Genomic DNA, 22,046 nt, shown 5'->3' with positions numbered 1-22,046 from the left:
ATGCTAAATGCATCTGACCAACTTTTAATGCTAACAAATCTCTTTTCTTTTCCAGATGTCAAGTCACGCTCTTATTCTGAACAGGTAAATGAAATCTAGTATAGCAGGATGGTGGTCGACTAGGAAGTCTTGACATATCAATATATTCCATAGAATTATCTGTAGCTCTGAGTTTGTTAGCTGATCTTTGTAATTTCTTCTGTCATTTGGTGACTGAAAGTTGCTGTCGCATGTCCACCATGGAAATTTGAAATCATCATTACAATAATAGCCACTCCCAAGAAATCGTTTCTCCTTCTTCACGTATTGGGAAATAATATTAGCAACACGCGTACTTAGGTCCCTGACCTTTACCTCTGTTGGGTCTAATTGGCAAACAGCTGCAGTGCTTTCCCCCTTGATGCCCCTAAGTAATGTTTTAAATCTGATGTTATCTTTATCAAATATCAAAATCATTGTAAGCTCACTTGGACTGCAGGTCCTTATGACCAATTGTTATCTCTTAGCTTCATCAACAAGTGGAGCTCTCTCTCCTCTCTATTCTCTCATTTTAGATTTCTCCCTCTCTCTCAGTATGTTTATCTACAATTATATTCATTTTAGATTTCAACACTCGTCCTTGAGGGGACAAACAAAAACAACAGATCCTGGCCTTATGGATTAAGAATAGTTACTTAAGAATACGTAACAATAAATTAAGATATCGATTAGTTGTAAAAGTGTCTGCACTAAAAGAAATGGACAAATTTGAAGAAGATCTTCATCAATTGTAATCATGGATGAAACTTTAAAAGAGGCGAATTTGCCGCCAGTTCCATTAGAAGTAAATAACGATTTTGTTTACAAGGCATTTAATATTTTGATTGATTGATTGTTGGTCGCTTAACGTCCAGTGGCAAATATTTCATTCATGTTCAGGACGAGAACAAGTTTACAATAAAAACAATAAGTAGGTCTTGTTATAGAGGCCAACTGGGATGATGGTCGGGGAAATTTGGACTGCCACTGGAAAATGAGGGTATATGGATAGGGACAGAAAATGTGCCTTGCAACAGGCAGACTACGGACCCCTCAAAAGAGTTTTTGCAAGGATTCTTAACGTGCAAAGAGCGTGGCACTCTCTTTACAAGAGATATCGGATTTAACGTCCCCATTCTGACCGGACATGGCTGCAAACTTGATACATCCCGCACAGCCAAACGGACGACCCACTTTGGCAAGCGTTTTACTGCCGGTCGGAAGAAGACCAAGTGACCATATGTCTTTTCCCCAGTCACCCTTGGGGAAAAAGAAAAATCCTTAAGATCATCTTTGACAGTCTTTGAAAATGTAGCTTTACCAGCTTTGAATAACAAAAGATACCATTTAATAAGTGATGTCGAACGTAACGAAGGAAAGGAGAGGAAGGTGCTCTAAGGAAAACATTTTGCAATACCTAAATTTAGAACATCATCTGATTATGCTGATAGTATAAAATTAAAAGTTCGGAAAATCATTTGAAGTTTTTGCTATTACAGATGAGCAGTGAACAGTTGTTTGTTTACGAGAAATGAATTGTAAAAACTCTAAAACGGTTTTTAAAACTTTCGAAGAATATATTGCAAGATTATAATGATAATGATGATGATGATGATCTGCGACGTAAGACAACGTTGCATCAGGTGGAAATATTGAAAACCCTGTAAATATGAGATGCATTCAAAGAGGACAAGGAGTAGTAGGAGGTACTGAAATAAATCCAGGAAGACAACAGATTTTCAGTCATAAATGGAAAGGGGTCCTAAAATATTACTGATTTTGAGTGAATGGCAGAGACAATTGTGGTTTTGAAAAGCCTAAGGTATCGAGAATGCTAATTATATTCCTATGTCAGAGGTATTGTATATTCATGACATCATTGTCCTACCTTTTAAGGCGGGTTATGTAGAAGTTATCAAGCCCCTTTCTATGGATCTTGTTAGCACAACTACGATATAAACTAAGGTTTGTTTATAATAACCTTAGAAACACATCTTTTTAAATTGTGGATTAGTCATTTTTAGAGGTCTAAAAAAAAATTTTGTGTACCCAGAAAAAATGTCCCTACTCGAAAAATTGTGTTAACTTAGTCATGTTTTGAATTTTTGTTTTTTATTCATTATTCTGCTAATCTTGAGATCTTGAAAGGACAATGTTCAGATGAATGATAGTGAAGGTTGCACTGCTGATCTGATCTCTGGAAAGGACAATGGTCAGATGAATGATTGTGAAGGTGGAACTGCTGATCAGCCTTCCACCAATATCCAACAAATTGGTGGAACTTCAACCAATTCACCATGTAAGTCAACAACACGACTTCAACAAGTATCAACCAGAAAGGTTATCTTCTGATCACGTTCACTTCTCATCGAAATCGAGAGAGAGATCGAGAGTTCAGATCAGTAGCACATGGACTGCCGGAATAGAGTTAGAAGAAAGTTTTGATAGAGGTATATGCATTGTGGTTGATATCTTTTAAAAGTAGGACAATTAAGATAATAAGTGTTATAGATTTTTTTTTTTACACGATATCAAACTCTTCTTATCACATACTATCAAACTTGGTCAGCACCGCACAAGGAACATACATGTCATGTTTGGTTCCATTCCATTCAGTGGTTCTCTAGAAGAAGTTCAATATGTAAAATGTTAACGACGACGGACGCCAAGTGACGAGAATAGCTCAGCTGGCCCGAACATATTTGATATTAGGGACACAATTTCGCATACACCACATTAAACATTTAATGAACTTTCAACTAGGATAAAATAAGGTTAAAATCTGATGAACATGTTTGCCACCTGTCAGAATTGTTCTAAATGCTTTAGTTTTAGAGATATAAACGAAAAAACTGCTCTATTTTTTTACCATGTCGGCCATGTAGTTAGAAGGCGGGGGTCATCGGACTAATTTGTTTAACTATTAAAACCAAGTATGGTTAAATTTATCTCAGTAGTTTCAGAGAAGAAGATTTTTGTATAAGTTCGTTAACGACGACGACGGACTCCAAGTGATAAGAATAGCTCACTTGACCTTTCAAAGAACAAGTTTTTTGTAAAATATTACGAAAAATTGTTAAAAATTTACTATAAAGGGCAATGTCGACTAACAACTTTAACAAAATTATTCGGATCCCTAATTTGGCGAGAAAAAATCTGGTAAAGCATGCAGATGTCAAAAAAATTAATCCGGATGCAAATCCCCCCTTTACCTTTAGTGTGAGGAAACAAAATTCGATTGATCGCGTCGAAAAAGTTGATAATTTTGTTCTCGCCTTGGGCGAACAAAAATTGACTTATGAAAAAAAACATAAAATCCCCGCCCACCCCCTCTTGAAGTTAAATAGTGTTACCCTCATTAGGGAATTAATATACAATCAAAATAATAAAGTATTTCTAATGAATGTATTTTAAATGAATTTGAACCATGACAAACCGATTTAAGACTATCTAAGAGAACAAGGATCCAAATCTGATATAACAGATCTCTTTACAAGTCTCAATCTTTTAGAGGGAAAAGATAATCCAAATTACACAAATAAATCAAACCCTAAAAAATGTAATGTTTGTTTGAAGATGTTCACAGAAAAATGCAATTTGATTCGGCACATGGAAACACACAGGGATACGATGGAAGAATGTCGACAATGAAACGAGATAATTTACACTTAGTACGATTCAACTCGTCACGTAGACTCCATTCATAAAAATATTGTTTTTGAATGCAGTACATGTAACAAAAGTTTATGATCAAAAGCAGGACTGTCGTACCATAAAAGAGAGTATCCAATAATTAATTTAATCTAATAGAAAAGTTACATAGAGCTCATTTTGAATAAAAGAGCATATAATAATCACCGGAGAAAAAGGATATTCACCGCGGGAAACTGTGCAAGCGGTTTATTTGTAGATTCCGGGAAATTCCCTATTTATATTATCCAATGAAAATTAATCTGCTATTTCTCACGAGACCTTATCGTCTGTTTACATCAACAACAAAAATGGCTGGTGTTGACACCGGCTTGTCTCAAAATGTACAGAAACCACGCTTTAAAAGCTATTTACAAATTATCTAGAAGAGAAAGACATGAAGACTGACATAGAAAACTATCCTGTCAAAGAAATTGACAGCGTCCTATCAAAATTGTATACAGAAGCACGGCATAAAAATGGGGACCGTACAAAATCACAATAATTTACCAAAGACATGTAAATCATGGGCAGATCATAACCCCTTGCGATGGCCAAAAGTTTCAAATGGAAATTCATTCATTGCAAAGTTTTAAAAGGTATGGATGGATGTTTAACAGTAGTATATCAAGATGCTATGGCAACTATTGATGACAACTCACAAATTGAAAGAAATGAAATTTGCATTGTACACCTTTGTTCTGGTCATATTATCAAGGGTGTAAGGAATAAAATTGAAGCTGTAAGTTCAGATGTTGATTTCAAAGTTGTTGTTTTTTTTATTTTGCTTTACGACAAATTTCCACAAAACTCAAGTTTGCGGTGGGTATTTGTAAAGCAATAAAATCAGTACTTACCAGTACCATACTCGACAACATTAAATGTAACGGAATCTCTTACGATGTTACGCGATATTAATAAAAGACCGTGATATTAAAAAAGAAACCGACAATTACCTAAATGATACCGAACAACTCCATATAGAAGAATCTAACGATTGAACGCAAATTTTGACTGCTGTAGCTATTATATCATAAAGAAACTTGGAAAAGAAAGGAAAAGACCAATGAAAATTCGTCTTACTGTTGCACACCTAATGAGATTCCTGAACCCAAATTTACAAATTGTTTGAAAAGTTATTAATTTACCACATTTACCAGATAAGCAGGGAATCACTAAATCTTCCGCGGCAGATATTTAAATATATGTTTTTTTTGCTTTTACAATCAGTTTCTATTTAAAAATTAATGTATTAAATAGGTGTGACATTTGTGCCTTTGTATAAAACACCTTCTTCAATTGCACACAATGAAATAATATTAAAATTAGTTTAACCTATCCCGGACTGTCAGAAATTTAGTATCCGTGACTTTTAAGTCTATGAAATGACAACCAATATTTGAAAGTTGCGACACTTTAATCTTATAAATTAACTATGGCTATAAAATGGTGGTAGTCATAATTTAACTGTAACAACCTTTTCGACGTTTAAACAGTTTATTTACGACTGTTTCAGCGGTTTGCGTGTTGGAGCAGTTATTAAATAACTGTAACAACTTTCAAAATGTTGCAACAGTCGTATTTCAACTGTGACAACATTTTTGGCGTTTAAACAGTTTAATTATGACTGTCACAAATTAAAAATAGTTGTCCTGAAATATTTGTGAGTTATTTCTAGCGTTGTTCCAGTCGATTGATGTTGAAGACAAACACTTTAAAAGTTGTAACAGTTACAAAATAACTAAAACAGTGAAAGCTTACAACTGTTACAACTCACATAAACATTTACAGTCTTAGAACGACTGTTACTGGTCTGGACAGTTGTTATTTCGTCCAGTAGTGCAAACTGTTGAAGCGAGAGTGTGCGAAGAAGAAAATGGTTATGATGATGAAAACAGGAAAGTATCTAATGAAAAAGAACATCAAGAACAAGAAAAGAAAGATGACCAAATCCATGTTAAAAGAGGATTCTCAAAAAAGTTGTATGAGCTTTCCAAGAAGTATATGGAACTGAAACATCCTGATGTCATCCCTTATCCTGTCAGATGTTTTATGTATGCAATCAAGGGAAATGCAGGATTAAAAATTGATTTGAGAGAGGGTTAAAACAGAATAGTTTCCAATGTTTCAGGAGACCACTCTCTATGCACAGATATGGAATGGTGTACCTACAAAGATTACCCTGTAAATTTCAAGTAAGAAATCTTTTTATTGGACTTATGTGATTAATATAATGATAATTCTATTGATCATCAAAATTTTGCATACTGATTGGATACTCTTGTAAATTAGACAGTATTATTTTTTTCAATGAACACTTTTTCTGACTGGAAGTACATGCTGAACACTATAACCATTCCACTGGTCACTAGAAACGTTCATAGACAACAATACAAAATCATCAGAGACACTTGTTTGAAAGATACTTGTATATAATGACACAATAACAAAATTATAATGAATTAACACTATTTTTCCTAAGTCCATTGTTGTATGGAAGTTGATTCTATATGCACTCATAAATTTGACAGAAAAGTCAATCATTTGCTTATTTGTTTTTTGAGTGCACTGACCTTGTCAAGAAACTCTAGAAAAAAGTGTTGAATGCTATGAATAATTCTTCAAAATTCCTTCAAACCTGAATGTGCATGAAATATTTGCGACTAGACATTAATCAATTAAGTTAGGAATATATAAAACTTTCCTCAACAGTTTTTAGCTCACCTGACTAAATGTCAGTATGGCTCAGCCATGTGTTTGCACCCTTCATATTACAGTTCTTTCAATTTTGCATAAAAAATCTACTCTGAAACCCTTCACCAGAATATTTTCATTTAAGATCTCCTGCATATTCTTCAAAACTGATGCACATTTTGTTACATTTAAATGAACAAAATGATTACAAGGGCAAAAATATAAATTAAAAGTGTAAAAAGATGGACAAAAGCTGACAATGGGACACTTTCTTGATTATATACACTGAAATTGTATGTAAATATATAAAATAGTTTAAGAGCTATTGCTTTTTAGATTTTTTTTTAATTATGTTTTTTTTTCTCAAACACTATTTTCTCAAATGACTAAGATCAAAATAATAAATAGCAAAAATGATAATCAAAATAGATATACCGGTACAAATAGACAAATCACAATAGATAGACACGTAAATGAAGTGAAAACTCTCAATACCGAGAGACAGACATATCAATATAGTTTAGACAGTTATGATGAGGAGTATTTCTAGTTTAAAAGAAGCCGAGACAGTTTGTTCAATACATAAATCACCCTTTGCTTGAATTAAAGTAAATTCAAAAACATGAAAAATGATGATAGATAATGGTGCTTCAGTAAATATTTTAAATGATAAGACACACCAAAACATTGGTTCTCCAAAAATTAACAAAATGACACAAAATTTCTTAACCCGCGATTTTTTTGGTATCCCTTTCCTACTGTCTACTGCCCGACACTCGTATTTCTTCTAGTTTCTGCTTTGCTGATTATCGTAGCCGACAAGCAGCAATCGTCTTACTACTCCTCAGACAAGCAGCAGTCGTCCTACTACTCCTCAGACAAGCAGCAGTCGTAATACTACTCCTCAGACAAGCAGCAGCCGTCCTACTACTCCTCAGACAAGCAGCAGTCGTCCTACTACTCCTCAGACAAGCAGTAGTCATCCTACTACTCCTCAGACAAGCAGCAGTCATCCTACTACTCCTCAGACAAGCAGCAGTCATCCTCCTACTCCTCAGACAAGCAGCAGTCATCCTTCTACTCCTCAGACAACCTATACAACAACATTTATAACATTATTGACAAATTACTATTGATTCCTTTAAAAAATGACCCATCAAAAGCTTAAACATGCGGAATCGTTAAAGCAATCAATCGTCAAAACCATGACTGAGGGGGCATTGCATTAATTGTCTATTGAATGTGCAATGCATACCAAATATCTTTTACAGTTTCCGTTAAACTTGATAAATCACAATTTATTTTTGGAATGAGGGGTGGGTGTGTGGGATGGGTTGAGAATTAATCTTTAAATATTAATTAATAATCAAATTTTGCAGCATCTACAGATGCTGATCAATTCACTTATATCGCCACTCGTCTGGATGACATATTGACCCTAAATGAACCCAGTTTTTTTCAAAAAAGGTTGTTTTTCGATACCATACGGGTTTTTTCCTGGAGATAATCCAGATCGCCAGTTTGAAGCTGGGCAGCAAAGAGGTGGAAATTACAGCTGTCTCTGTGTAGTGCATTCATAAAAATCATATTATTTTTGAAGCTTGCATAAAAATAAAATTTCTACATCTAGAAGAAAGGCGGAGGTTGGTATTGGGAGGAGAGGTTTGGTTAAAAATTTAGAGTGGCAATTTTAATCCATTTGTTGAGTTAAAAAGGGCAGAGCTTATTATAGAACTGGAATGCAGGAATGTAAACACAGACAATATGGACAGAAGTACATTGAAAGATGAGTTAACAGAACTGATGCATGGTGTAACAAGACCTGCAGCATTACTTATGATAAATCAAGGAAACTCTTAACACAAACCCTGAATTTGGAAACCTTTGAAATTTTACACAATAAACCTCAATATGATATATAAAATGTAGTTAAAAACATCATAGAAGAACTCCCTTCACACATTGAAAATAACGTACAAAATGATTTTGCAAAATTTGCTGCAAATAAAACAAAAACTGTTGGGGAAAACACCAAGTAAAAGGCTCTGAGGCCCGTCGTGTTATGATTCAGCTGGCCAAATTCATCACAAATTTGAACGAGAAATGTAGCATCAGCAAAAAATTTGTTGATCTGTTTTTTCGCTGGTCGATATAACAAAAGCATACAGCCCTTTTAATACCAGGTCAACAAAACAACTGCTTCGGCTATTAATTTTTTTTTCTTCTTTTTGCCATGCTGTGCCGTCAAATTATTCCTAAGATGACTATTCGTCAATTTTGCGGCATTCATTTCCACAGAGAAACTGCTAGAATCTTCAATACCAAGGCCATATTAACAGAAAATGAGGAGAGAAGTTTTGGTAATCAGCGTAGAATTTCCGTTGGTACATCAAATAGGAAACCTGGCTGGATTGTTCACAATGCAATTCTGAAATTCAATGCTCAGCAGTCAAACGGCGAAAAGATATATAGCTATCAAATACAAGACTCTATTATAAGCAAACAAGCTCGTCTTCTTCCACAAAGACCAGATACAGTATTCACTGAGGCTATTAACAAGCCAAATCAACACATTTTTCAACAACATCTTGCACGTACAGACCTTCTAAAATTCAAACTGACCACACGCACGATCAGTGATGAGCATTACACGGAGGATTAACGAAAAATGAATGATACACGCAATGTCCATGGAGAACAGGCAACCTTGCCTCCAGTCCTACAGGCAACTTTGCCTATACCTGAACAGGCAGCCTTGCCTCTGGTAGAAGATCGTGTAGACGACGAGGTGGGCGATAGTGCAGAGCCTGATGGGATCTATGATTATAGATGCCCCAGAAGTGGCAAAATGGAGCGCTCATACATAAATGTATTAAGCCAAAGGGACCAACGATGCCCTGTGCGCGGTTGCCCAGTTATGACAAGGGGTGTCAAGAGAAACGTATTGGGTGAGCATTTGTCATACATGTTTGTCCCCACTCAAGAGCTGCATCTAATGAGAGATCCCGGATTCCACCGCTATAGAGGACACATGGTAATGGTTTTGGCACAGTGGTTAACTGGTCTGGCCTCCGCCCCCTATGAGGACATGGTCCAGTGTCTGAGGAGAAATGCCAGAGTGTCTGCTGGTTATCCCCAAGCGAGAGAGGAGATGCCTGTCTTAAGGACTGTCTGTAGGAAAATGGGATTGCCTACACAGGCCTGGTTTAAGATACAGTCCTGTCTGTATCCTACATTGAAGGGTAATGTCCAGTGTACTACATTTCTTGACGCCGTCCCATTAGGACATGATGTTCTCGGAGAACTATAGTAAAAGGGAGGACAACCTCAGCCTTGAGGTGCTGCAAAGAATGAACAGGATGTTCTTGGCAACACCAAATTTAGACAACTTGGTTTCCGCTGGGGCCGAGTCAGGCAGTTGTGTGATCGTTTTGGATCCCCAGTGGTAGAAATTAGTAGTGGTACTTTACTTTTAGTAGTGGTACTTTACTTTACCATCAAATTCTAATAATACCAAGAATGTTTCAATAAATAGATCATCTAACATCATAGTACTACTTACTACACCATAAAACCCAATTATACTGCAATCAGCTATTTTACTATACATATAAAGCTATACGTATAAACGTAAGCTTTATACGTCAATGACCTCGACTGACCTATTAGCCACGCCTACTTACCGGAACTACTGTATTTCAACAATGTCACGTCACTTCCATGTCAACAATCGTTAAACTTCGATCAACTGTCAGTGTTAATAATAAAAATAATAATAGATTCGATAGTTTTGTTTTCTTGAACCAATTAAATATTTGTTTTTTATAATTTTTGACATTTTCAATTGATTCTTGAAAAGCCAACATATTCCAATGCCATAAACCCTCCCCCCAAACTTCGTCTGCTAAAATTTCCAGAAAAATGTCGGACGAAGTTGCAAACTTCAATCTCCTGTGGTCTCCATTAAATATGTTAGAAGATGAACAAGATGTAACTTCAAATATTGATGAAGATCTAGAAAATGTCCTCATCCAAATAGATATGCTGGCTGATCAAGGAAGTACTGAAATAGGTCTTGAATACTCCCTTGATAGTGATACACACACCACTGACACTGCAAATACATGTATTGCAACTGTTCCAACTGTTCCAAACACAACACATGAAAACATGGAACTTGAAGATAAACAGTTTGACGAAGATTTTTTACATCTTGATGAAACTGGTGTACAAAACTTTCTTGATAAGCAGCAAAACAAAAACACTGCAAAGAAATCATTTTATGACCTAGCATTGGTTACCAGGTTTCTTAGAAAGAAAAATGAAACTAGAGAAATACAAACAATACCAGTTGCTGAGCTTGACTCTCTTCTTTCTAACTTTGTTCTTACTGTACGAAAAAAAGATGGCCAAGAGTATGAACCGTTGACTATCCGTGGCTTCATAAGTAGTGTCGAGAGAAAACTCAGGCGTCACAAATATGGTCACTCTATCATGGGAGATGACAATGATGAGAGTTTCCACCTTACTAGAGAAACATTAAAGGCAAAGCAAAAACTATTAAAACAAAAAGGTAAGGGCAACAAACCTAAAAGGGCCCAGAAATTAACAGATGAGGAGATCAGCATGCTATTTGACAAGAACATTTTTGGTGACAATTCTCCAAAAGCCCTCCTCAACACAGTATGGCTGAACAATTGTGTTCAATTTGGACTAAGAGGCATCTCAGAACATTACTCACTTCGGTATGTTTTTATATGAAATAATATTTAAGTTCCTATACAGGTATTGTTAAATGCAATAAAAAATTGATATCAGAGAATTTCAAAAAACTAACATAAAAAAAGAACAATATTAAAGCGATATGACATACATGTTGTACGTCATAAATAACACACCATTATCTCCTAGATCTCGTCGATACAGTTGTTTCATTGGCAATCATATCACATCACATCGTTTCTTTTAAACAAGCATAAAAAAGCTGAAATATTCACAGGAATAATTAAGACAATATACGTATAGTGTCTTGAAATATGAAATTTATTTGTATGAGGCTAAGAAACTGGGGGAAATGCGAGGTTCTACCGAGCATTTTCCCCTGTTTCGTGCCGATTACAAATAAATTTCATATTTCAAGACACTATACGTATATTGTCTTTATACTGAACTCGACAAAATATATCCAAAATAAAATATCAGAGAATTTCAAAAACCTAACATAAAAAAAAGAACAATATTAAAGCGATATGACATACATGTACGTCATAAATCACACACCATTATCTCGTAGATCTCGTCTCCCCCAAGGGTGACTGGGGAATAGAAGTATGGTCACCATTGGTCTTCCTCCGACCGGCAGTAAAACCCGTGCTAAAGTGGGGCGTCCGTTTGGCTGTGCGGGATGTACAAATTTGCAGCCACGTCCGGTCAGAATGGGGACGTTAAATCCGATGCCTCGTGTAAAGAGAGTGCCACGCTCTTTGCACGTTAAGAACCCTTGCAACAACTCTTTGAGGGGTCCGTAGGTGACCTGTTGCAAGGCTAAATTTCTGTCCCTATCCAATATACCCTCATTTCCCGTGGCAGTCTAAATTTCTCCGACCATAATCCCTTAATCTATTACAGAACCTACCTATTGTATTTATTGTGAACTTGTTCTCGTCCTGAATATGCATGAAATATTTGCCACTGGACGTTAAGCAACCAACAATCAATCAATCAATCGTAGATCTCGTCGATACAGTTGTTTCATTGGCAATCATATCACATCACATTGTTTCTTTTAAACAAGCATAAAAAAGCTGAAATATTCACAGGAATAAATCACATTTTATTTTTATAAAATATTTAGAAAACACACGGATCATTTTTACTGCACATTTGCTCGAGTGTAATCAAATTTTCTAACTTCAGGTGAATAAACAATGTACATACATTGTACATAAAATGCATCTATATGTTGATTGATTGATGGTGGTTAACGCCACTTTCAGACCGCATAGTTATACATGTTTTGTGGCGAACAGTTACGAAGGCCATATTTAGTGTACAAACTGCATCTGGTTGTCGCTTTTGTTTCACTGAATAATACATGCATATAAATCCACTTGATGAATAAACTTAATAGCGTCTCATTCTGTACAATTCTCTATATTTGTGACACATCTTTCATCTGTAATAAACTACTGCGAGTGAAATTTTGCATCATAGTAGAAAAAGTTTTTGTCACAGCTTGGAGTTTTTAATTCTATAAATAATTCTAGCACAATACTTCATCATTCACAAATATGAATCAAATTCAGACATGTATACATATAACTACTCCTTAGTTAGTGAATGGTATGGTGTTCAAATTCTTGCAGCTAGCAAATCAGAATCTCTGAAAATAAAATAAATACAAAAATGAAACTAGTCACTTAACTAAGGTGAAGGGAGTATAATGCATACATGTAAGAATACATACACAACAAACATGAAATAAAGTCTACATTTAAATAAGACATTTGCTTTTCTCGTCCAAATATGACATTTTGGCCTTTTATAGATTTTTATACATTGTAGAAGGCTTTCATACACATAATTTGGTCTCTGGTTGATCGTTGTCTCATTGGCAATCTACCGCAAAGTAAGAACGGATTGTCTGATATCATGACATTGTTAACTGCGATTGACCAAGTCCACTGGTGTAACTCGTTCATAAATAAATAAATAAAACTATTATTCTCAAATTGTGAAAAATATGATAACGATGTTGTTTTTTTTCAGTTGGGGAGATGTAACTTTAAACACGGCATCTGATGGCACAAAATATCTAGAATTAAATGAAAGGCAGACAAAAACTCGACCAGGGGCAAATGTTGCAGACGTTAGAGAAGTGTCGCCTAAAATATATGAAACAAAAGGGGATCATGATCCAATAACGTACTATGAAGTATATAAATCAAAGAGGCCACAAAATTTCAGTGATGCAGAGGACCCATTCTACTTGGCGCCACGCACCATTTCATTGGCCGACACACGTTCCCAAATATGGTTTCTTCGACAGAAAATAGGAGAGAGAAAAATGGGTTCAATAGTTAAAACCATGAAGATTGAAGGAGGGTTAGATGAAAACAAGCGTTTAACAAACCACAGTGCCCGAAAGTATCTTGTTCAGAAACTAAGATCAAATGAAATTCCTGACACGGACATTATGCAAATTTCGGGTCACAAAAATGTTAATTTCATAAACAGTTACAGTTCAATTTCAGAAAACAAACAGAGAAAAATTTCAAATTTGTTAAGTAATACAAGCAGCGAGGAAACTTGTCACACTTCCACGGGGCCAAACTTACCGTGCACAACAGCTTCAACAGTCCTCTCATCTTTGTCTCAGCCTGTCAACCAACAAAACAACCTTGATATGATGGCACCTTCCATTAGCTCGCAAACCAATATGTCCAGCCGTATCAATTCCATGTTTTATGGCGCTACTCTCCACATCAACTCCCTCAATGTTTACATGGACAAACCGCCTCAACAGTAATGGCCGCACGCCAAATTCCGTTAGATCACAACGTGTAGTAACATTTGTCAAACTTTTATAAATTCAAACTCTTTATGTCTTCAAATTGTTGATTTACATACCATATTTATTAAATGTCACTCTGTTATTAATCTAGTTCATTTTCTCTTTCTATTTCCTAAAAATATCAATGTCTTATCGCCTGGACTTTATGAATTACTACGCTATAAAGGGAAATACCCAACAATGGTACCCAAAGAGGGAAATTCTGAACACTTGTTTTTTTCTTTTTAACAATAAATTTGTTACGTATTTTATTTTTAATATTTTTTATCGATTTCAGTATAAAGACAATATACGTATAGTGTCTTGAAATATGAAATTTATTTGTATTCGGCACGAAACAGGGGGAAATGCTCGGTAGAACCTCGCATTTCCCCCAGTTTCTTAGCCTCATACAAATAAATTTCATATTTCAAGACACTATACGTATATTGTCTAATTATACTACACCTTTATAGACAATTATACGAAACATGTTCAGCATGTATACCATCATACAACATAGAACACCTTATTACACCGTTTAAACCCACTATACCAAGGATATTTCAAAAGATATACAATCTAACATAGTACTACATCCTATAAACCAATTATACAAATAAGGTCTACTTGGTTCTCCTCCCCTCTTGGCATTGAAAAGTGTAGTTCTTTCTACCACACGATCTCCTAGCTGGGGATATTCATTAACTTCTGACATATGATATTGATCACCCATCTGAGCAATTCCAGTAAGAGTGTAATTTCGCAATCTTCTTCCATCATCAATATGAGGTAGATTGTGTCCGCCTCATTTTACTGTCTATTCTTGAAACAATTATGCTCGGCTCCATCAATAATCTCATTTCTGTAATAATCAAATGATGTTTTAAATTCCTTATATTTTTGACAGCTCATCTTCTTCCTCCCCCCCAAAGGACCAGGATAACATGTAGCTGCAGATATTAAACAGGAACAATAATATAAATTTATACAAATTAGTTAAAAAAGAAAACGTTTATCATGATTATGGTATAACGAATATTCAATCAAATATTGTTAATAGATAATATCCAGTATTATTCATATCACAACTCATCACACTAACAACAGAAAGCAATAATATACATCATTTACTTATGTTCTCTTAACAGGGAGAGAAACCATGAATATATAAATAGATGACTTAGGTAACACAATATAACATAATAAGTGGTAGTACGACAACTGACTGTCCTTTCCAATGTTACCTCCTTAAATCTTTGAATAGCAACAGGGTCTTTCATGACAAGTGGTCCTGTAATATATTTTAAACGTAAAATAAATCGATTAACAGTATATGACTTATAAAAATATTATGTTTGAATAATAGATATTAGTTTTTGGTCATTGGTGTGTCCTTGTCTTATCCAACCTTTTAGTTTTAAGTAAGATATTTGGCCATTTTGCTGTGCCTTTAGGTTTGATGTTATTGTTTTGGTTAGGGTCATCCGGGGCTGGCTGCCTGTTAGTTCCTGCTCAATTAAAGTTCATGTGGTTAGCTGCCGATTTCTTATTTTATTACATTCAGTGTCTCGGTGATGTCTTTGTGCCATTAATACATTTCCGTTCTTTTTCATATTAATCTTCATTCATACCTTCCGTCAAAATTTCACCCCTCTGCTAATAAAACATGGCAAAGTTGGATGCTGAAGTGCCATCTTCGTACCAATGTTTGGCACAAAATTAGAGAGATAAAGATATTGTTAAGGAGGGATGAATAAAATACAAGGAATATATAGGCATGTCATACTGTATTTAATATAAAAGTTTGTGAGATATAAAATCAACCATTGATAATGTTTTCAAAATGCAAAGATTTAAGCCATGACTTACTAAATGAATATAAGCAAGAAAGAAAATAAGTGAATATTTGTTAAAATTGTTGAATAAAGTAAAGTTATTATTGACTTAATGATTTAAATATTTATACGATCAAAACCGTAAACTATTATCTATATAATGTGGTAGATGAAAGGTCACATCTATCTTTAAAAATTATTCTGATTCATTGTAAAAAAATAATCAATAAAGAAAGTGAACGATTTAAGGTTACATCTATAACAATTATCTATAAGAAGTGGTTGAATCTGGTAAATGTAATGTAGTAATCAATAAAGAAAATATAACTGATCTTTTAATTTTTTTCTCAATCTATCAATGGTCCTTTTGCATTGTGTAATATTTTTATTGTGTTGTTGGAATAATTAAGACAATATACGTATAGTGTCTTGAAATATGAAATTTATTTGTATGAGGCTAAGAAACTGGGGGAAATGCGAGGTTCTACCGAGCATTTTCCCCTGTTTCGTGCCGATTACAAATAAATTTCATATTTCAAGACACTATACGTATATTGTCTTTATACTGAACTCGACAAAATATATCCAAAATAAAATATCAGAGAATTTCAAAAACCTAACATAAAAAAAAGAACAATATTAAAGCGATATGACATACATGTACGTCATAAATCACACACCATTATCTCGTAGATCTCGTCTCCCCCAAGGGTGACTGGGGAATAGAAGTATGGTCACCATTGGTCTTCCTCCGACCGGCAGTAAAACCCGTGCTAAAGTGGGGCGTCCGTTTGGCTGTGCGGGATGTACAAATTTGCAGCCACGTCCGGTCAGAATGGGGACGTTAAATCCGATGCCTCGTGTAAAGAGAGTGCCACGCTCTTTGCACGTTAAGAACCCTTGCAACAACTCTTTGAGGGGTCCGTAGGTGACCTGTTGCAAGGCTAAATTTCTGTCCCTATCCAATATACCCTCATTTCCCGTGGCAGTCTAAATTTCTCCGACCATAATCCCTTAATCTATTACAGAACCTACCTATTGTATTTATTGTGAACTTGTTCTCGTCCTGAATATGCATGAAATATTTGCCACTGGACGTTAAGCAACCAACAATCAATCAATCAATCGTAGATCTCGTCGATACAGTTGTTTCATTGGCAATCATATCACATCACATTGTTTCTTTTAAACAAGCATAAAAAAGCTGAAATATTCACAGGAATAAATCACATTTTATTTTTATAAAATATTTAGAAAACACACGGATCATTTTTACTGCACATTTGCTCGAGTGTAATCAAATTTTCTAACTTCAGGTGAATAAACAATGTACATACATTGTACATAAAATGCATCTATATGTTGATTGATTGATGGTGGTTAACGCCACTTTCAGACCGCATAGTTATACATGTTTTGTGGCGAACAGTTACGAAGGCCATATTTAGTGTACAAACTGCATCTGGTTGTCGCTTTTGTTTCACTGAATAATACATGCATATAAATCCACTTGATGAATAAACTTAATAGCGTCTCATTCTGTACAATTCTCTATATTTGTGACACATCTTTCATCTGTAATAAACTACTGCGAGTGAAATTTTGCATCATAGTAGAAAAAGTTTTTGTCACAGCTTGGAGTTTTTAATTCTATAAATAATTCTAGCACAATACTTCATCATTCACAAATATGAATCAAATTCAGACATGTATACATATAACTACTCCTTAGTTAGTGAATGGTATGGTGTTCAAATTCTTGCAGCTAGCAAATCAGAATCTCTGAAAATAAAATAAATACAAAAATGAAACTAGTCACTTAACTAAGGTGAAGGGAGTATAATGCATACATGTAAGAATACATACACAACAAACATGAAATAAAGTCTACATTTAAATAAGACATTTGCTTTTCTCGTCCAAATATGACATTTTGGCCTTTTATAGATTTTTATACATTGTAGAAGGCTTTCATACACATAATTTGGTCTCTGGTTGATCGTTGTCTCATTGGCAATCTACCGCAAAGTAAGAACGGATTGTCTGATATCATGACATTGTTAACTGCGATTGACCAAGTCCACTGGTGTAACTCGTTCATAAATAAATAAATAAAACTATTATTCTCAAATTGTGAAAAATATGATAACGATGTTGTTTTTTTTCAGTTGGGGAGATGTAACTTTAAACACGGCATCTGATGGCACAAAATATCTAGAATTAAATGAAAGGCAGACAAAAACTCGACCAGGGGCAAATGTTGCAGACGTTAGAGAAGTGTCGCCTAAAATATATGAAACAAAAGGGGATCATGATCCAATAACGTACTATGAAGTATATAAATCAAAGAGGCCACAAAATTTCAGTGATGCAGAGGACCCATTCTACTTGGCGCCACGCACCATTTCATTGGCCGACACACGTTCCCAAATATGGTTTCTTCGACAGAAAATAGGAGAGAGAAAAATGGGTTCAATAGTTAAAACCATGAAGATTGAAGGAGGGTTAGATGAAAACAAGCGTTTAACAAACCACAGTGCCCGAAAGTATCTTGTTCAGAAACTAAGATCAAATGAAATTCCTGACACGGACATTATGCAAATTTCGGGTCACAAAAATGTTAATTTCATAAACAGTTACAGTTCAATTTCAGAAAACAAACAGAGAAAAATTTCAAATTTGTTAAGTAATACAAGCAGCGAGGAAACTTGTCACACTTCCACGGGGCCAAACTTACCGTGCACAACAGCTTCAACAGTCCTCTCATCTTTGTCTCAGCCTGTCAACCAACAAAACAACCTTGATATGATGGCACCTTCCATTAGCTCGCAAACCAATATGTCCAGCCGTATCAATTCCATGTTTTATGGCGCTACTCTCCACATCAACTCCCTCAATGTTTACATGGACAAACCGCCTCAACAGTAATGGCCGCACGCCAAATTCCGTTAGATCACAACGTGTAGTAACATTTGTCAAACTTTTATAAATTCAAACTCTTTATGTCTTCAAATTGTTGATTTACATACCATATTTATTAAATGTCACTCTGTTATTAATCTAGTTCATTTTCTCTTTCTATTTCCTAAAAATATCAATGTCTTATCGCCTGGACTTTATGAATTACTACGCTATAAAGGGAAATACCCAACAATGGTACCCAAAGAGGGAAATTCTGAACACTTGTTTTTTTCTTTTTAACAATAAATTTGTTACGTATTTTATTTTTAATATTTTTTATCGATTTCAGTATAAAGACAATATACGTATAGTGTCTTGAAATATGAAATTTATTTGTATTCGGCACGAAACAGGGGGAAATGCTCGGTAGAACCTCGCATTTCCCCCAGTTTCTTAGCCTCATACAAATAAATTTCATATTTCAAGACACTATACGTATATTGTCTAATTATACTACACCTTTATAGACAATTATACGAAACATGTTCAGCATGTATACCATCATACAACATAGAACACCTTATTACACCGTTTAAACCCACTATACCAAGGATATTTCAAAAGATATACAATCTAACATAGTACTACATCCTATAAACCAATTATACAAATAAGGTCTACTTGGTTCTCCTCCCCTCTTGGCATTGAAAAGTGTAGTTCTTTCTACCACACGATCTCCTAGCTGGGGATATTCATTAACTTCTGACATATGATATTGATCACCCATCTGAGCAATTCCAGTAAGAGTGTAATTTCGCAATCTTCTTCCATCATCAATATGAGGTAGATTGTGTCCGCCTCATTTTACTGTCTATTCTTGAAACAATTATGCTCGGCTCCATCAATAATCTCATTTCTGTAATAATCAAATGATGTTTTAAATTCCTTATATTTTTGACAGCTCATCTTCTTCCTCCCCCCCAAAGGACCAGGATAACATGTAGCTGCAGATATTAAACAGGAACAATAATATAAATTTATACAAATTAGTTAAAAAAGAAAACGTTTATCATGATTATGGTATAACGAATATTCAATCAAATATTGTTAATAGATAATATCCAGTATTATTCATATCACAACTCATCACACTAACAACAGAAAGCAATAATATACATCATTTACTTATGTTCTCTTAACAGGGAGAGAAACCATGAATATATAAATAGATGACTTAGGTAACACAATATAACATAATAAGTGGTAGTACGACAACTGACTGTCCTTTCCAATGTTACCTCCTTAAATCTTTGAATAGCAACAGGGTCTTTCATGACAAGTGGTCCTGTAATATATTTTAAACGTAAAATAAATCGATTAACAGTATATGACTTATAAAAATATTATGTTTGAATAATAGATATTAGTTTTTGGTCATTGGTGTGTCCTTGTCTTATCCAACCTTTTAGTTTTAAGTAAGATATTTGGCCATTTTGCTGTGCCTTTAGGTTTGATGTTATTGTTTTGGTTAGGGTCATCCGGGGCTGGCTGCCTGTTAGTTCCTGCTCAATTAAAGTTCATGTGGTTAGCTGCCGATTTCTTATTTTATTACATTCAGTGTCTCGGTGATGTCTTTGTGCCATTAATACATTTCCGTTCTTTTTCATATTAATCTTCATTCATACCTTCCGTCAAAATTTCACCCCTCTGCTAATAAAACATGGCAAAGTTGGATGCTGAAGTGCCATCTTCGTACCAATGTTTGGCACAAAATTAGAGAGATAAAGATATTGTTAAGGAGGGATGAATAAAATACAAGGAATATATAGGCATGTCATACTGTATTTAATATAAAAGTTTGTGAGATATAAAATCAACCATTGATAATGTTTTCAAAATGCAAAGATTTAAGCCATGACTTACTAAATGAATATAAGCAAGAAAGAAAATAAGTGAATATTTGTTAAAATTGTTGAATAAAGTAAAGTTATTATTGACTTAATGATTTAAATATTTATACGATCAAAACCGTAAACTATTATCTATATAATGTGGTAGATGAAAGGTCACATCTATCTTTAAAAATTATTCTGATTCATTGTAAAAAAATAATCAATAAAGAAAGTGAACGATTTAAGGTTACATCTATAACAATTATCTATAAGAAGTGGTTGAATCTGGTAAATGTAATGTAGTAATCAATAAAGAAAATATAACTGATCTTTTAATTTTTTTCTCAATCTATCAATGGTCCTTTTGCATTGTGTAATATTTTTATTGTGTTGTTTATATGCCTTCAACCATACGGGGTATACATGTGCAGTCAGTTCGTTAATAAATATAAATAAACTTTCTTCGATATTGTATCAAAATGGAAAATTTTAAGGAGATATTGAGGGTTACACCCCTATTTTTCCTAAAAAATATGATTTTCATGGTTGCAAATATTTTCTTTCGTCTTTTAGGAACGAATTTCTCAGATGTCGGCAGATGATTTGAGAGAAAAATTTTGATAAGCATGATTGACAAGGATCCATCAATAATGTTGAACATTGTAGACAGGGATTCACAAACAGAAATTCAAGGATACCATCTTAGACCAGAGAGTAATGCCCCACCTTGGTGTGTTTGTACCAAGTGCAGAGAAATGCCCACTGAGGAGGAGAAAAAAAATGTTGCAAGCAAACACCACAAAATTACACATCCACATTACCGGTTATTTTTTTTTAGTCCCTCTTGTATTTTTCAATTAGCAGGTCTTCAGAAAAAATACCCAGACATGTGACTTTATATGGGTCAACTATTTAAATCAATTTAAAAGAGGGACAGTCAAACTCATAGATCGAAAACAAACTGACAACGCCATGGCCAAAAATAAAAAGACAAACGGACAAATAATAGTACAGATGACACAACATAGAAAACTAAAGACTAAGCAACACGAACACCACCAAAAACTGGGGGTGATCTCAGGTGCTCCGGAAGGGTAAGCAGATCCTGCTCCACATGTGGCACCCGTCGTGTTGCTTATGTTATTACAAATCCGGTAAATAGTCTAATTCGGTAAGTCACATTCGTGAAAAGGGAAGGGTATTGCAGTTACGACATAAGGAACATATCCGATATCATCTGTGAAACGGTTATTCCATAACGGTCAACCAACTCGTGATGGCGTCCGTAAAATTTACGAAGGGATGATTTGAACTTCATCATTTGGAACTCTTGGCTTAATAGTTTCCTTGTGAGCAGCAATCCTCTATCAAGGAAATCATGATAGGAAACACAAGCCCGGGAATATCGTATCAGTTGGGAGATATATACTCCGTATGCAGGCGCTGCTGAAATATTGCTAC

General features: G+C 34.8%; 1 protein-coding gene across 1 annotated transcript; it reads left to right on the top strand.

Annotated features, from left to right (window-relative positions):
- Positions 1-2,178: 2,178 nt before the first annotated feature.
- Positions 2,179-7,538, top strand: LOC127722420 (salivary glue protein Sgs-3-like). Its single transcript, XM_052229291.1, has 2 exons — positions 2,179-2,358; positions 7,218-7,538. Exons 1-2 carry the CDS (start codon positions 2,179-2,181, stop codon positions 7,536-7,538), a joined length of 501 nt encoding a protein of 166 aa, XP_052085251.1.
- Positions 7,539-22,046: the final 14,508 nt, after the last annotated feature.

Source organism: Mytilus californianus, unplaced genomic scaffold, assembly GCF_021869535.1.
Source record: "Mytilus californianus isolate M0D057914Y unplaced genomic scaffold, xbMytCali1.0.p SCAF_12, whole genome shotgun sequence".
Taxonomy (NCBI): Eukaryota; Metazoa; Mollusca; class Bivalvia; order Mytilida; family Mytilidae; genus Mytilus; species Mytilus californianus.
The sequence above is the reverse complement of the archived record's forward strand: the minus strand, read 5'-3'. Positions and strand labels throughout refer to the sequence as shown.

Coding starts and splice junctions, on each gene's coding strand:
- LOC127722420 (XM_052229291.1), top strand. CDS start 2,179: ATGAATGATAGTGAAGGTTGCACTGCTGATCTGATCTCTGGAAAGGAC. Junction 2,359..7,217: donor AACAAGTATCAACCAGAAAG/GTTATCTTCTGA, acceptor TGATTATCGTAG/CCGACAAGCAGCAATCGTCT.